At 35.7% G+C, this 18,272-nt stretch overlaps 3 protein-coding genes across 5 annotated transcripts; 1 reads left to right on the top strand and 2 right to left on the bottom strand.

Moving 5' to 3' along the window:
- On the top strand, positions 2,297-3,284 carry LOC105163204 (histone H2A-beta, sperm-like). Its single transcript, XM_011081466.2, has 2 exons — positions 2,297-2,891; positions 2,987-3,284. Exons 1-2 carry the CDS (start codon positions 2,688-2,690, stop codon positions 3,206-3,208), a joined length of 426 nt encoding a protein of 141 aa, XP_011079768.1. The 5' UTR covers positions 2,297-2,687; the 3' UTR covers positions 3,209-3,284.
- LOC105163203 (SOSS complex subunit B homolog) lies at positions 4,496-5,544 on the bottom strand. The gene has a single exon (XM_020695125.1). The coding sequence runs from the start codon at positions 5,274-5,276 to the stop codon at positions 4,827-4,829; it is 450 nt and encodes a 149-aa protein (XP_020550784.1). The 5' UTR covers positions 5,277-5,544; the 3' UTR covers positions 4,496-4,826.
- On the bottom strand, positions 6,081-16,771 carry LOC105163202 (nodulin homeobox). 3 transcript variants are annotated; one of them, XM_011081460.2, is made up of 20 exons: positions 16,482-16,771; positions 16,318-16,381; positions 16,038-16,119; positions 15,218-15,343; positions 14,960-15,118; positions 14,186-14,269; positions 13,973-14,104; positions 13,526-13,744; positions 12,747-12,875; positions 12,523-12,618; positions 11,781-11,942; positions 10,594-10,694; positions 9,636-9,757; positions 9,425-9,547; positions 9,274-9,343; positions 9,009-9,072; positions 7,939-8,445; positions 7,808-7,842; positions 6,582-7,133; positions 6,081-6,481 (listed from the first exon to the last, which is right to left on the bottom strand). In XM_011081460.2, exons 3-19 carry the CDS (start codon positions 16,107-16,109, stop codon positions 6,614-6,616), a joined length of 2,721 nt encoding a protein of 906 aa, XP_011079762.1. In that variant the 5' UTR covers positions 16,110-16,119; positions 16,318-16,381; positions 16,482-16,771; the 3' UTR covers positions 6,081-6,481; positions 6,582-6,613. The 3 variants fall into 3 exon arrangements, with proteins under 3 accessions (XP_011079762.1, XP_011079763.1, XP_011079764.1); XM_011081461.2 differs by having other exon boundaries at positions 9,636-9,727; positions 16,482-16,769; XM_011081462.2 differs by lacking the exons at positions 16,038-16,119; positions 16,318-16,381; positions 16,482-16,771 and having other exon boundaries at positions 15,200-15,341.

Below are 18,272 nucleotides of genomic sequence, written 5' to 3'. Positions count from 1 at the left end.
TTGTAATCGTTCACTGCATTACCTGTTTAGAAGATGAGCATTTGATCAACGCTGCATTACCTCCAGTTTATAGTGAATTTAGTGAGACGAATCTATGTTCTTCCCTTGTTATATTTATGGAGAAAGAGCAACTGTAGGCCACTGTTAGTATAAATGGAACTTGAAGAATTGTAGATGAATGTGGGTCGCAGTATTTCGTTTCTCCTATATGAAGCCTATTCATGTTAATTTTGGGGGCCTCGATATAATCGCGTGATAAGTAAATACGCCACGAACACCCTCCAGTGATCCAAGTCTAGAGATTGTAATGTTCTGCGCACATATTTAACTTTGGAGTAACTATCTAGCAGACGTGCCGGGGATGTAGCTCAAATGGTAGAGCGCTCGCTTTGCATGCGAGAGGCACGGGGTTCGATCCCCCGCATCTGATGTAGCTCAAATGGTAGAGCGCTCGCTTTGCATGCGAGAGGCACGGGGTTCGATCCCCCGCATCTCCACCTGAAAGTATTCTTTTTCGTTCCTGTGGCTACGAATGAGATTAATACATACTCAGGCATTTATCTTTTCCTCAACTTTCAACTATCTCTAATCTTCTTTTGCTTTTTGTTTGTGCATTAGTAAGAAGTAGCAAGGCAATTGCCAATATAGGCAGAAATAGTGCTCAAGGCTACAGAACAGAACACTTTGCAACGCAGATCACCTCGCAGTCTAGCTGTTACTACTCGTAGGAATATGCATTTTTACATTATGCTTTTCATTGATATAGAGTCAAAATCAACAATACTTCAACCCATGAATCAATAATCAATCAACTGTATCATTGACCATACTGTAGAAATCTTCAATGAACAGCACAAAGGTATGTGACAAGCTTCTTGACGCACCAGAAAATCCATCTCCCAACAAATTTCCTGCCTTGCTTTACATGAAGTTCAGAAAGCATTGTAGATGAAGATCAGAGAGTGATATCATATATTGGCAGTGAACTTTGGTCATCTCAAACGAGTTTGTAGATCTTTGAACGTTGAGCACCTAAAGAAACCAGAATCCAACATGAAGCAGCCAGCTGGGAATATGCTACTTGTAAAAACAGCACTGAGCTGCGAAAGGGTTTATAATAGAGAACCATGCATAATTATCTAAACATTCATGCCTCCGACTGAAGAGGGGGTGGGAGGGGATGACTTGATTTCTGGAACAATAGCCAATCCTCGCCAACAAAAAGCATTACCCAAACAATGTTTTGCCTTTCCTGAATACATCAACTTAACCAAACTGCAGTTTTACTCTAGGAGAAAGTGGGAAACTAGGATCTCAGCAAAAGTAGTTGACCATCCACAAAATGCTCTGAGCACTTATGATAAGTAGCAATTTTTCTTTTCATAGTTCCTGATCCAATCAGGCTGCACTAATATATTGATTAAGCATAAAGGGATAGGCCACAAATGCGACGACAAAAGTTGACATAGAAAAGATTCAGAAATATGTATACTCAGGACTTTTGTTATGCGTACAGTAGTTCATGTTTAAGAATATAGGTATGTCACATGCACAATACGTTATAAAAATACAATAAAATAGAAGATAAAAAGGCATCATTATCACATACAGATAACATATAATCTGTGTGAATTCTGGATTCAGTTTAATGCCAATTCATCACAGATAAAAAGTGGAAGGATATACTATATGTTCAGTAGACCTCCAGTCCACAAAAAATATGAGAACAGCTAGGATGCTGAAAATCATTCACAACCTACAGCCCTTGCACAATATTACCAGCAGAAAAAATCAGTTTATCATGCAACAAGATGGCAAAGTGTATGCTCCATAGGCACAATAACCACTGCCCCATTAGAAAATGTACATAAGAAAACATGCTACTTGCACTTATTCAACAACATGATTTATAGTTCAAAATCCAAACAGTATGTCACCTCCTAAAGCATACTGGCACACTTAACACTGCCAAAAGCACAATATACCAACCAAACAAGTTGCAGTTACGTTTTTAGTTTAACATACACTTCTAGCACCTTTTTAATCATTGGCCCTGCATCCAGTTGACAAACAATGCAGATGATATAACTTCAAAGTCCTTTATGACACCCAGGATATACTTCTGGAGTACATAAGTCCAAAGACTAAGTCAGTAGAGAAAAATGGAAATGCAGTTCCGGAAACAACCCAATCTGCGATTAGACAGTCTCATCTTCACAGAACATATTACAAAGGGTACATATACGCCAAACAAATAAGTAAATGCTGATATTTAATGGACAAGTAATGCGATAGCTGCAAGAACCATAGAGCACGCAACAAATCTTCTTTACTGGGATGGGCTTAAAAGAAGTCCTAATTAGAAAAATAGAAGCTTTTAGACTTCTACAAACCGCCAAAATGTTTCGCAAATTTAACTTAAATTTCACCAAATCTAACTTACCTTTCTTCTTTAACGCGCCAAAAATATTCACCAAACTCAAAACTCAAAATCCAAAATATTTCATTGCCATGTCATCGATCCGTGCAACAGAAAATCAACAAATCAGAACCCACCTGACCCCACCACCACCGCTTCGATAGTTTCTATATAAACTCACCAATACCCTGTTTCATAGCCACACCCTCATTTTCGATAATTTCATTCCTTTGTTAGGGTTTTCAAAACCCTGAATAGAAATCAAAAGATGAGCTCCGCCGCATCGCCTTCAACCAAGGGTAGGAAAGGAAAGTCCAAGGCCTCCAAATCCGTCTCACGTTCCGCAAAGGCTGGCCTTGAATTCCCTGTTGGCAGGATCGCCAGATTCCTCAAGGAAGGAAAGTATGCCGAGCGAGTCAATGCTGGTGCCCCTGTGTACCTAGCTGCTGTTCTTGAATACCTAGCTGATGAGGCAATGTTTTGCATCAGATAAATCCCACTTATCCTCATATCTTCTAAAAGATATAAATTTGGGCTTTGGTTGATCCGTTAATTTCCTTGATACAGGTGTTGGAGCTTGCTGGGAATCAGGCAAGGCTGAGCAAGAAGAACCGGATTTCACCAAGGCATATACAACTGGCAGTGCGAAATGATGAGGAGTTAACCAAGCTGTACGGGAATGTTATCATTCCAAGTGCTGGAGTGGTACCAAAAATTCACCAGAATCTTTTTCCGGCGAGCATTTTAGAGAGGGAGAAAGAGGCCAAAAGAACATCTCAAGATTTCTAGGCATGTTTGGGTTTAATCTGTTGTTGCCTTTGTCATGGTTGACTGAAGTTTAATAAATTCCCCCTTTTGGACAGCATTACGTTTATATCATCTTTATTTATCATTTTAACCATATATAAAGTTATTAGTTTATCAACAAGCGCTTGTATTAATAAGGTCACGGCATTAACTCATAGATGAAAGAGGAAAAAACAAATAATGAAAGCAACCTGGCCTATAACAGCAAGTTCGTGAGTTCTTATTATGAAGAAAACAAATATGTAAATATCAAAATATAATATTCCACAGCACAGCAATATGAAGAAGAAATAATGAAAGAGCTACAAGTAAGAAACAAATAGGGAAAATTTTTCTTGCTACCATGTCAAAAAGCAAAGAGATATGGTATACCTATCATGAGAAATACAGGATGAACAAAATTTTTCTGCAATTGAAACAATAACTGCAACACAGTATTGGAAGTCTCATCAACGGAGAGAGATGAAAAACTTTAAAAATGTAATTCTTCAGCAAAATTAACAGAAACTATTATCCTTTTTGCTCCATAAGATCGGCCTCGCTCTGAATGCCATGAAAATAGAAGAAGGGGCTTCATCAACAACAAACCCAGTCAGAGCATTAACTTAATTCATAGACGAAATGGAGAAGAAAAGTAGAAAGAGGATGACCAAAGCTGAAGATCTGCATGCTAATTTGATGTTAGCTTTTGCATATTGAATAAATAGGAAAGGTTCATACCTCAGCCGAGAAATCGGCTTAAGCTTTCCGAGCAGTGATTCAAGGAGTGGGCTAGAAAATTGGAAGGTGATCTGATGTTTGAGGGTTAAACAATCAGTTTCAAGCAGGTTTTATGGATTGAAGGGCCATGTTTACTTTCTTGAATAAAAAATTATTCTGGGGTTTCCAGGTTTCACAAGTATTTCACTATTAGAAATGCAGTTTAATCAAGGAGCTAAAAAGTGTGTACAGACATTTCAGCAGATTGAAGACTTCGTCAAGAGTTGTAAAACTTGGGTAAATCTGCTTGCAGAAATTCATGGACCCTGAGTCAACCAAAGCAATAGCAAACAGAACTCTATACAAACGTTGAGAAAAACGAAATAAAGAGGTGAGTTTTAAAAGAAAGAATAATCACTTCAGAAACTGGAGAAATGTGCATGAAGCAGGAAACTGGCACCGCAATGATGAGTAAAGTTATAAACTGAAGCAGAACTCATATTGTGCCAAAGAAAGACGATCTGCAACTAAAAGACGAGCAAAATGCTAAACCAATAAGAAACCAAGAAATTGAGAAAAATACTTAACCATATCCATTAATTTGATTATGTAAAAGAGATCAGAGTTTAGTATAATTTAGCGCATCTGTCTCAAACACAATATCATAGGTTTTGTTTCCATCAATCCATATTCTAGAAAACACCATTTCGACAAGCTTAACAATTCTGCATAACTGAGCCAAATTCCTAAATGAAGTCATTGGACAGACCTACTAAAGAACAAGTCCAAGTTTCAAACGGATAAGCGGGTAAGAAGGAGAACTCCGTTTTCTATTACTAAATAGTGGACATCAAACACACAAACAGACCATTAAAACTCTACATAGTAATCAGGAGCACCTTCAACGCGGAGGGATGAAAATACGGGAATGTGGAGAAACCACAGCCTGCTGCACATACTTCTTGGAGTCATTAGGGTGAGGTGCCCACCGTATCTCACTCAAATTGGGTGTCTCCACGAAGGCCAATGTAAATTCCCCCACTTTCTGTGCTTTCCCCCTTTTACCGGCCCTCAAAACGAGATTGTTGCGACTGTAGGAAAATATGCCGTTCGTCAATAGAATGATGTCGCCAGGCTCGAAAACGTCGCACTCGTCGCCCCACAACTGAAAGTGCACTGCCGCCGTCTCGTCCGCAACAAGCGCAAGGCAAGTCTTGTATTGTCCTTCAAGTGTTACTCTGCCTTTGTCGAGAAGTATGAATTTGGCGTTTATGTTGTTCTGCGCCGCTGGCACGATGTTTTTTAGAGGCTGCAACGTTGTTTCAGGCTCCATGGTTTCTTCTGGTTTCATCCAAGTGGCAGTGACGCTGGTATCTCTGTAAGCAGAGACTGTAGCAATTCATTTGACCGGTTCAGGCATTTGATCGAGCACTTGGCCCGCAGTGATCTTCAAACAAATATGGGTATCCTCAATACAGTCAGGGACGACTACCACAAAAGAGAAATGAAGCTTTAGATAAAACCCACTTGGAGGCGCTTGGTATATGAGCTTGGACCTCCTCTTTCAAATTATTGTTATTGCCTTCTCTGCTCTACTCCACTATATACAACTGATTGATGTCGGTTGGTTAAAAATACAATCATGCACTAATAATTAACATAATTTTATCATTTAAAAATTAATTAATGCATCTTATAAAATTATGTATTATTTGAAAATAAAAAATAAAAGAATCAAAAGAACAATAGGAACGAAAACATTTGAAAATTTGTAATTTATGTTTCCCTTTAGTTCCATCAAAAAATTTAAAACATAAATAAAATTCTAATTCATAATTCACAAAGACATTTTTTTTATTAGCTCACCACATAAAATATAATGAAAATTAATAGATTGCAATTATTAAATAAAAAAATATATAATTTCCCGAACAAGGAAAAAATCTATATAATTATACCAAATACAATAGAGTTTACTATAATTTCCCCAATAAATTTTGAACATTATCATACTATTTAAATCTCGTTAGAAATTATATGGATTCAACATTTCATGTTCCAGTTCTAAGGATCCGAAGAGAATATAAATAGATTACAGTTATGCTCATTTTGTCCAACTTTGAATTTTCTCCATGTTTTAGTTGATATGAGCTTGAAATACACACGTCTCCGGTGGAGTCTGCATTCTACGACAATGTAATCCCAATATATAATATGTCAGACATGATTGCTACATTAGCTGCCGACTTAAAAGATCAAAGCAAAAAGAATTTAAAACAAGTTAACCACCATAGAATCATTATAAATTAACTTAACAGATTCAGTTGGAAGCCCAGGAACAAAATGGCCCTCAATTTCTTGCACAAAATTCATCACATATTTCCATGGCCCGTGGCTATCTGCTCGTTAAAAGAGGGCCTCCTCGGCATTTTTAACATTTCACTGGTCAACTGTCAAGTTGTGCTTAGCAGCACCAGACGCAGGCCTTGCACTTAACTATTTACAGCCTCATTTATAACCGTCTTGCTGGTGCAACTAAAGTGTAACACATTTAACCTGTGTTCAAAACAACAGAATGCCTCAAGTATGTGTGATGCGCCTAGTAAGCATGCTGAGTGGTTAAGTATGGTTAGGAGCTAAATGAACTACCACTTACCAGATCCTTTCCGGCAGATGCTCCCTTTAAATTCACCGAGACGGCAGCTGGAAAAGTTTGTTTAAATCCCACAACACTCGCATCAACCCTAGTCTTTTTTCGGCCTGATAAAATGAGTTGCCTGTGGCTTCCACTGGATGCAGAAGCTTGGCAAATCTATCAATTGAAAGTTCCACAATGTCCACAACACATGTCCCAGATTGCTCCAAGCTCCTCCCGCACCACTTTCCACGGACCTGAAATACCTTACCCTTCCCAACCTCCTCTGCTTTTTCACCAACAAGCATTACGTATTGGCCTGGCTCAAAGTATAGACCAGATCCCCTAGGTGCTGCAACTGAAGTCCCCAAGTTCTCATCAACACTAGCTGGCACTGCTGTGTCTATAACATCATTCCTAACACTCCCTCTCACAGCAGAGGCTACACGAGCATCATCCATAGGACTGTGGGGTGAATCCAAGCCAGAACCTTGTCTGTCAAGATTGTCCCCTTCATATGAAACACGAACATCCTTGGCTGCACGGGCTAGCCTAGCTTTTCGGTTATTGAGCCTGTCCAAAACACAGAGAACAAGGAATTAAAAATGTAACATTATGTCCCTCTCTGGCTAATGGGCACGAGAGACACAGATTATGAATATCTTTAGACTATTGACCAGCACTCTTATTGTTCTAAAACCCTTTAGCACCAAGCATAGCTACATTTACACCTGACCAGTATGCTTGAGGCAGCAAACTATATGAAGTCCTACTTGATCAGTATTATAAAATGACGTCTGTCTTAAACTTCATTTTTTTACTTAATATTCCCTACATCTGGAATACTGATGGTAGGAAGTTCTAGAACCATTTCAGGACTGCGAAACAACGACATGCAAGCATGTTAAAGATCAACATCATCTCTATGATGGACAAAACCAACTGACAAGCTTTATGGCATAATATTTGTCTTGTGCAGCAATATGTTGTTCATCAAAATATTTCCTCTATGTTCAACTTTTAAACAAGACGGGGCAAATATAGGCTGTATGCTGCATCTAAAACGAGAATCCATAGGAGAAGATTAAAATGACCCAACACAATATTATGAAGGACAGGATCCCATTCACAACTATCAACACAAACTTTGATAGGTTAGCAAAGCAAACACTTCAACCATCATGTAACCAAAATCACATGATAAAAGAATGTAGAGTCCAAACAGCAGAAAATGATGGCTCTCTTACCAATTTTTAAGTCTGGAAGTTGTAACCTCCGCACCCTACAGAATAAATGAAATTCATAGAGAACAAAACACATAGATAAAAGAATTAAAAGACCAAGAAATCAGAACAAATTAAAATAAATTTCTACTCACATGAAGACTTAGTTTGTCAGCCCACATCCTCAATGAGGTTGAATTACGGTGCATGTCAGGTTCATCTACAAGTGCAGATTCTATAAGTGCTATCTGTTTATCATTCATTATAGTTCGCTTTCGTTTCCTTTGTTGCTTTTCATCAGAATGTATAGCATCGACCTTTTCATCCTCCAGGGTTTCTTCAAGAACACTTCCTTTGATGTGGTCAACATCCACTCGAGTAATAGTGTTCTTTCCTCGTGTTGGACTAGAATCCGAACCACTAGTTTCAACAGTTCGAGCATCTCTCTCAATATCTGCCAAATTTGTAAGGACTCCATTAGACTTACCCAGTTCCATCGTCCCAGTTTTCCTTTGCCCATCAACAGATTGATCCAATTGGTCCACCTCTTGTAAAGTAACATTCTCTCGCATACACTCTTCCATGTTGATATCATTGTTGTCATGATTTGCTGCTATTTCTCTGGGTAAGGATGAAGAGCGCACCCCTGTATTGTGAGCATCCTAAAGGGCACAAAGTTGATGTCAACCAATAGAAGAAAATCAAGAGAAATCGGCAAATAAGTTAAAATAGTAGTATAGGAATCAGGTTATGCCATCACATGGATATTTATTGAAGCATAATTCCAATGGACCAAGTAGGAATCAACACATAACAATAAAAATCAAAGTTCTCATTTTGGAGCTTGACCTGTTCAACCTATAAGAAATTCTGGTCATATACAGCTATTAAGGGATGTTCTTTAGGATGAGGTATTATTTTTAAGTAATACAATTAGTGTACTTGTTTATACTATTTTAACAAAATTATCAATTTAGAATATAATGTCCCAATACTCATCAGACAACTACAATTGAGTATCCATCCTAAGACACAGATCTCTTACAATTGCTTACCTAAATTTCCTCTGGCATGCCGTTTGATAGCAGTGAGTTGGGATAAAATGACTTGAAACTAGTAATACAGAAACTGAAAGAGGTTCTTACAGCAAAGAATAGAATAGAACAGTGGAAATTTTCAGGAAAAAATAACAAAACTACTAGTACAGAAAGGAGGAAAGAATTACTTCAACTAGATGATCTTCAGATGCAGCAGGAACAATCAGAGACTCAAATTGACTGACAAATAACCTACAAAGAAGATTATTTTTATTAGAATATAGTCCTAGATAAATAATCAAATAACAGAGGCACACAAATAACTGTGAAGGGTCAAGAAAGTGAAGTATGATTGCACCAAGCGAACAATGGCCTTTCGCGAGAAACCTTCATCAGTCAACACACAATTGAGTAAATGGAATGACAACTGCCACATAAGGCAATTAAAATTACCTTAGTAGCTGCACGTCATCTTCGTTTAAAAATCTTGGAACTAAAGACTCTGCATGACTTAACAGTGAACCTACATGCAAAAGACTCATAAGAAATGTAGACAGGAATATTCAATTGAGTCATCAAGGCAACAGTGATAAGTAGTTCCTACCTAAATTCTTGCTAACCGTAGTAGTTTTTTCAGGATCCAAAATAGATGAAAACCCATTTGACAGTTTCTGAGACCCCTTCTGTAAGAACCGAACGAACTTGTTGAGAAAGTGATCCTTCTCATCTGGGGTTGAACCAAAGTTTAATAATTATATAAGGAGATAAAAAATAACTGCCAAATTTAAACCAAGAAATTTTCGAAATCAGTTTACCTTGACATACATCAGGAACAAAACAGTGAAGGTTTGCTATCACTTTGATCAATAGAGATGTTCTCTGATGGGCATAGGATGACCGAGGTACACTGCAAGGAAATGTAGATGAATCCGGATGTCTGTATTTAATAGAAAGAGTAATTCAAGCTGTGCGGCAGCTAAGAATAATATTTTCACTAATTTGAAAAGGGCACTAAATGCAGTTTAGACCCTGTAAAAGTGAAAATGTGCCAAAAAAACACTACAAAAGAGTATAGCCGAACAACCTCCTTGAGGGGGAAAAAAAGAAATAAGTCAAAACACATCTGACTCAGAGCAGTACAGCACATGCTGATTCTATTCCTTTTTTAAGTTACACAATTACCTTTATACCCCTAATCGTAAATCCTAGGATCTTAATTGATTTAAATCAACGGTGAGAATTTTATTGGTATAATTCAGTGATTTTTAACCTATTTGATTTATATTTTAGTGGTCCAGATTGATTTGGATATAAATAAATATATAAAAAAATGAAAACATCAAAAGAATAAATAAATAAATATTACAAATTTATATAGAAACAAATATATATATATGATAATTAAATATATAGTTAAAAAATAATATATTCAACTATATAAATATATTTTGGACCATTTATATAGACCATGGATTTAACTAGATAAGTAGTGGACCATTGATTTATATCATTTAAGAATTAAACCGCTAATCTTGTCATTTTATGGACAAAAAATGAGAACTATTCACAAAAATCAGGTGTGCACGACACTGCTAGTCTTAGGGGGGGTGGTTTTGCTTCTTTCTTTTTTCCGCAAGGAGGTTGTTTGGCAATAAATTTTTTTTTTTTTCATTAGAAGGTTTTTTGCACATTTCCACTTTCACATGGGGTAAATTGCATTTAACCCTTAAATATAGCAATTCAAGCTATCCGGCAGTTGTAAATGATACTTACTCCAGAGCTGCATCATCTTCACAAACTGGAAGATCAGATGAACACCAACCAGACAAAAACTCTCCATGAGGGAGTAAAAAGATGGCCGCCAGAGCTTCCGTCTGAAGGAACAAATTGAGCATCAGGAATAAGGTAATCTTAACATATTTCTGAGCCAAATAACAGTCAGAAGTATGGAGATTACATGATACTTGCTGGGTACCAATTTCATTAAGTCCGGAGACAAGACAATACCCACAACATGAACAAACATATCATGATATATTGAATATAAAACCATAAGCTAATAACGCAATCTAGGGATAAAAAAAAGCCATAAATAGAAGTCAATATCAAGAAAAAAGGTAAAGCCACGACAAACATGGGTCATAGGTCAGATGCTTCATGGTATTTCTAAATAAGTGACTAATAAGAAACAATTATTCTACGATAAAAGTTTCAGACAAATTGAAGTCAATCAAACAATGAAACTGTCCCAAGATTATTACCGATCTTGAATGGGGACTGATTTGGATGTTCTCTTTTGTTTCCATTTTTCCGAAATACTAGTAAAGTAAGACTTTATTCAGCTGAGTTGAAGTCAATAACTAAATCCTCAGGCACACTTCTGCTCATGCCATGCAGGCAATACCAGTTAAAGTAACAAAAACAATTAAAAATACCTAAATTTCAGTTCTACTTATATGACCATTTCAGACAAGCAACATGAAGGCCGTCACCAAATGCATGATAGTGTAAGTACTAATCAGTTCCTAGTCTTCTCCTACTTCTCATCTCGAAAATTACATTATAGATATCCATTTGCTCAGACCAAGATTTCATCCCAAAAGTGTCTTTAAGGCTTTAAGCACATCCAATTGTGTTTGAATCAGAAAGATAACAATATTTCATAAGCCTGCCTAATACATGGTGTATCCAGTTCACCTCTATGTCTGAGGTCAAAGAGGTTGGTTTGTGATTTTTAATAACAAAAGAAAGTTCAACATACAGAGCTGTGCTTTTTCAATATTGCACCAAAGTGTTAAATAACCATGCTGCATGTTTTGAACCCCCAGCCTTTCATCATGAAAAACAGAGATAAAAAAAAATAGAAAACTAACATTGACACAGAGAATTAATATAAACAAGAATACACCAAGTTCACCCTGTAACGATCAATATTAAATTCAAATTGTTGAAAAGCTTACAAAGTTTATCATGATGAAAGAGCGAAAATTTGAATCATCTGAGAAGACGTCTGCCAGGCGCATAGCATTAAGTTCCAGTTGTCCCTTTGGATAGATTATCTCAGGAGAAGCAATTAATGGTCTAGAATCTATACCAAACATTTTCTTCAGTAATTCAAGAACCTAAACAAAAAAAAATACGCACTGTACTCACTTAATGATATTTAACCAGGCTTTCTAACAGATTACAAAATAAAAATCACAAGCCTAAAAAAGAAAAGATAGAAGGCAGATAAAAAAAACTAGGAACCAATTTTTGTCTCAAAATGTTAAAGGAAAGAATGGTACTCATGGACACAAGGGAACCAGGTTTGGAGAAAATGCACAAATTGCTATGCTAATCATGCACTATATACTGTTATCATTCACCTTGAACCCAATTGTCCCATGGTTTTCGCAAATATGCTTGAACTATAAGAGAAATGATGTGAAAATCATACTGACAAACAACCAGGTATCTTCAGTGTGCATTCGTCTATCTTCAAAGTGAGATAATGTTTTGCCGCACACACACACACAAAAAATAAATAAATAAAATCATTTGTAAAGGACCATATCTGCTAGCTTTCAACATTCTTTTATCATTAGAACTAAAGAGTTCTGGAAGAATGCTTTTCTACTCTCAAGCAAAATCAAATGCATATCATCAGCAAAGTCTTTATATCAGAAAAAAGAAAAACTTTATTATTCCTGAAACCAAAACCTGTAGTGCAGTAGACTTTGCCAAATTTTGACTTCCAGGATTGCTGGCAACCTCATCGAGGTAGGATACGCTCTCTGCTTCACAGAGGTACAAGAGCTGCAGCAAAAGAAGTTGCAGTACTTAAATACTGAAGCTCTTGCACGCATGCCCAGACACAAATGCATCAAATTATGAAGAAGGTTAATTTGGCCATTTCCATTAAATTCACTTGGATATAAACTCACAATAGATAACGCTTTCGACTTCAGCCGAGAGACAGAAGCCATATACAAGGATGTACTGTACAAAGGTGATATCTTTAAGCTCATAACTGACTGGACCAGTATAAGAACACCGCCATTGCCGCATAACTCCTGGACTTAACAGAAAATCAAAATAATCAGGCTGGAACAAATGTCAATGTCTTGAGATTTGAGTTTAACCAATTAGATACAACTAAAAGGAAAAGATCTGACACAACCTTGGCATATATTGAAAAATCATAATAAAGGTATGGCAAGAAGATAAAGTTCAAAATCTTTATGCGGTCAAGATAATTGATTTTCAATATGAGGAATCAGGATTTAACCATTTAGTATAGCTCCCTATAACGGCTGGCAATATAGTTAATAGAGCTCAAATGTAGTGTCAGTAAAACATTATTGCTGCTTAAATTTTCAGCTAATAATAACTTTTTTTTATCTAAACAGAATGAGTAATAAAATTTTCTAAGGCTTTCGGCAAGACCAAGACATTTATCAGAAAATAGATAACCAAACTGCAAATGGAGCACATAATAGCATTCTCCTTCTACCTCACGCATACGAAAATCAAATTATCCAGGTTATATACCCATACAGATTCCGCAGTTAGTGAACTCTGACATGCAAAACCAGAAGGTTCCCGGCTCGACTTTCCTTGGAGTAAATATTCTCACAATGTGACAGCATAGAGCAATTTCTTACCGTTTAAGGAAATTAAAACACTAAATCAGATCAAAGTATGAGAATCTAAACAGAAAAACCTTATTCTTGACAATGCATTCTCTAAACATCTTCTGCTGACACAGAGACTGCAGAAATTGCAGAGAGGAGTCACACTGCTGGCATAGATGATTCAAGGTCTCTTCAGCAGTAGGGGAAATGTTTGCAGAGGAATCAGCATGTTCCTCAGACAGCTTTGTCTGGAGAAATTGAACATCGATGCAAACAGCAGAAAATGTTGCATCCATAAATATGTCAACCTGCCACAAATGCACATCCTGAGGTATGACATAACTGAACAGCATTACCAAATAACAGAAAGCCAAAAACACTGAAAAGGAATAACCAGTTGAACTTACAGCAGCATGAAACTTGGAGAAAGTGTAAACTGAAGATGTTTACATGTTTTTGGTGAAAATTTTCTAATGGGATCACTACAATTTCATCTAGATCATGTCGCAATAACCTAAAGAGCTCACAGAAACTACCTTATGGTATGCAATCAGCACTTGAGCAACCTCTTGGAACTGTGGAGAGACAATCACCGTTAGCAATTTCAGACTGCAAGCAACCAAGGCCGAGTGCAAGAGAACCATATCATTGGGAATGTTGTTGTGTTCCTAGAAAGAATATGTATTAGTGCACATCCACAGGTAAAATGAAGAGAGAGAGATCAAATATTCAAGACCATCGATAATAACCTGTCTGTATGCACCAAGGAGAACTAGAATATAAAAGACCAGGTCAATTAACTGTTCCGATACTTTCACATCATCAAGCAATATCTGTGGCAAACATTTAAAGAGATATGAATGCTGGGTAATCTGAGGATATATAAGGATGTCAAGAAAATAAATACAATGAGAATATATGTACAAAAAGCTCATTGACTATGAGAAGCAGGCCCATAATAGATACAAGTTTCCGATAAATACAATGATCAAGGAGAAGATGGACAAAAGAAAGGGCAGAGCCAAAGAAACAATAACAGGCATGTTAAAGTTGAACTTTGAGAAAGTACGATCAGGAGTATAAAACGCAACCAGTAAGAGAAACCAACACAACTTAGATGAAATCTTGCTCTTGATAACCCTATATACAAGTTGACAATGAATTCGCAGGAAGTTCCCATATCACACGCTTAGGAGAGGAAACAACCTAAAACTAGGAAAAATAAGTAGGAAAGTACCATAAAATGGTTTATAAGCTATTGCTAAAAGCTTTTAGCTCTTCAGACATCAGGATAAGCTTTCCACATAAAAGATATGGGTGTTCTTTATACATCAGAAATCTCCTGAAATCTCATAAAATCAGAATGCTAGGAGATGTAGGAAAATAATTAAGCAAAGAGAATACAGTAGCATCCGCCACAAATGACCTTGTAGCACTTTTGTCATTTTCAACCAATTTAAGCAAACTTTTACAGTTATTAAATGCCTAATATGATAAACAAATACAATATAACTTCTGATGACCTGCTCAAATTTGGGGACCCGAGATGCAAGATCACACATGGAATGCAACAGAAGAATTCCACATAACAAGTACTTGAATGTGGACTTGTCCCTTTCCCAAGACATAATCACCGCGATGAGGTGCAGAGGAAGATACCTTGCAAATTTTTCCAAGTCAACCTGCAATAATCATGCCATATCATTTATTCCTATCAGAGTTTAAATAGCAAAACTAATGGCTGCTAACCAAAAAATAGCTACCTAATTCTTCTTAACAACCTGTATGTGTGATCCATCTTCAGCAATGTGCCGAACAACATTGTTCCCAGAATCCCTGATTAGTTTACTGAGCTGTTGTGGGCTAAGCTCGTGTAGTCCTTTTACAGCAGCAATTAGATCTAGGGCCTTTACGAAAATAGCATATGGTCATTAAACAACCTCAAGTACTTTTCAATGCAGAGCCTAACTAATTGAAACACCTAAAAATTAAAGTGAACGAATTTGTCACGCGAGTTGGAAACCATCTGGCAAGGGAAGCACAAATCAGTTCACTGGTGAATTGCTTCGCACATAGTCACTGAGCAGGAACGATAAATTTTTACCACACATGCACTTCTCTGATCAGTTGGGCAAGGGTCCACATTTTCACTTTATTATGAAAAGTATGAGCCTATAGAAATTCTAGGCGGACATTATTAAGCACAAAAGAAAAGTTTGAATAAAATATAACAACGAGAACCTGGTTAAATGAGTGGAGAAAGGAAAATAGAAGCATCCAAGTATGTGACCGACGGAAACAAGTTTTCCACAAACTTCCTTATGATAGCTGAAATGAAAGCATTTCAACCTGTCTAATTATCACCCGTATTTCCCACCTCAGTAATCCAAGACACGCGTAGCAGGAGGTCTATTTCAAGTCCACCATACAATACTAGTGTGTTTATATTGTTTCAATGTTATGTAGAGTTCTTCATAAAGCCACCTAATAGGATAACAAAGAGTCCTGGTCCCATTCCACAGAGTACGCATGTCAACAGCCAACATATAATAACTAACTAGACGTTAACAGATCGTATCAATTCTATTTCACCCAACTTACCACCTCACTTCTGCTTCTAAATAAAGTGTTTATTAATTCAGTGCTGGTGGAAGCTTCGTTCAGTGCCCTCATTCTTTAAAATCTGCACACAACAAAAAATAACAAAAAACCACTTCAAACATCAATGCACATATCTAAATATTCACACTTCCACACACACACACACACACACACACACACAAAAGGAGCATGTATAAGTACATGTTTCCGCTTTCAACACACACACACGCATATATATATACATATGCATGATTGCTCAGTTAAAAAAAGGGGCGTTTACGTGCAAGTTTGCGTGCTTTTTCTCTTTCTGTATATGCCACGAGCAAAATCTTAGGGGAAGCTTCCTGCAACAACCAAAAAAAGGGGGGGAAATTAAACCCCCAAAAAGCCCTAATTACACCGGCACGCAAAAATAAAATGAAAAAACAAAGTATTAAGAGTTACCTTTTGCGGAATGAAGCAATATATTGATGAAATTGAAGAAAAAAAGAGAGACAAGTGGAACCAATTCGAGAGAGACTCCCACTGCAGTGCCCAAATCTTTTCAATCTCGTTTCCTTTTTCTATTTTCCGCTAATATATAGTGGAGCGTGGAGTGGCAAGCAATGCTACCGTACGCCGCGGTGGTTTGGTAAGGTAGATAATTGCCTGACTGCCTTCCTTCACCTAAGCACAGAAATACTCCTCGAATTGACTATTATGCCCCTGAAGGGCTTCTACCCTCCAATTTCTTCCTTCTCTCTTCTCTTCTTTTTCTGCGTATGTATACAGTATCCCATTCGGTATCCAACCGTATGTCGTCAATCATCATCATATACATTATAACACATAAATAGTAAAAATATTGTAATATAATGCAGTTGGGTTTATTTTTAGGGTAAAATGCACTTTATCTCTATGAACTATTGTTGATGTAACATTTACCTATTTGATTGGACAAAAATACCCCTCAATCTTAAATAAATATATTATTATTAATATATTTTAGTAGTTTACAGATTAAATTATTATTAAATTATTTTCATTTGATAAAGGAAGAATTTAAATTAAAAGTGGAGTATAAATTAATATATATAACGAACAAAATATATATGCTATTAAAAAGAAAATGACAAATATATATACTTAACTAAAAGTTAAATATTCTTAGAAAAAATAAATAAATATAAATATTGTATCATATTTTTAAAAAATATATATTCAAAAAAACTATTTAATTACTCATTTTTATCTAGAAAGATAAATAATTAATAACTTAATTTTATTACCTAGTTAATAAAATATTTTCATGAATCTTTTTTGTATATTTTTGTTCTCATTCATTACATAATTTTGAGTCTATAAAATATAATAAGATTCAAACTATTTAATTCATTAATTATATATTATTTTATTATAATTAAAATATATTTTTCAAATTAAAAAAATAAAAACTTAAAATATAAAATTGTTAGAAATTATTTTTTTTAAATATATATAAAAAAAAATACAAGGGCAATATTTGTTACATCTGTCAATTTAGAGAGTAAATATTACGTCAAAAATTATTTAAGGGAGCAAAGTGTATTTTACCCTTATTTTTATTCATATTGCAAAAGAAAATTTGAATTATTTGGTTAGTTACCTTACAAAGTGAATTCCAATGATGTGATGGTGAGCATGATGTTAGATTTGTATCTATATTTAGAGTAAGTATACATTAATTCCTTTAAGACAACCTTTTAAATTATAAGTATTCTCTTATATTATTTTGTTTATTTATGCTAAATTAATGAAACCAGACTGAATTGATTTTTGAAATATATAAAATATAATCTGATATATTTAAATGGTAAATATTTTACTTGTTTTTACCTAAATTGTGCTTATAACGGTGAATATATACATCCTCATATGCATTAACGCCTAAAGAAGTATGGAGGTAACTTAGTTATGAAAAAATTTATTTAACCTGTAATAAATTAATAATAAGTCAATCGAGGGCAAATTATATTTTTTAAATAATTTTTTTGTTAATATCAGCAAATTCGATGAAATTTGACTAATAGAGTAACTTATTTATTAGAAAAAAGTAAACTTACAAGTGTTAGATGTAATTTTTCAAATAATATGAGGTTTATGTGTGACTACACCATATTTTAGAGGAGGAAAGTATAAATTTTCCTATATTTAATGGTCGAGCAACGTTACTAATTTCAAGAGAGGTCCCTTGCTAAATATTAAATTTCAAGGGAT

This window comes from Sesamum indicum, linkage group LG6 (genome assembly GCF_000512975.1).
Source record: "Sesamum indicum cultivar Zhongzhi No. 13 linkage group LG6, S_indicum_v1.0, whole genome shotgun sequence".
In the NCBI taxonomy this organism is placed as follows: Eukaryota; Viridiplantae; Streptophyta; class Magnoliopsida; order Lamiales; family Pedaliaceae; genus Sesamum; species Sesamum indicum.
This window is presented reverse-complemented; position numbering and strand designations above follow the sequence as displayed.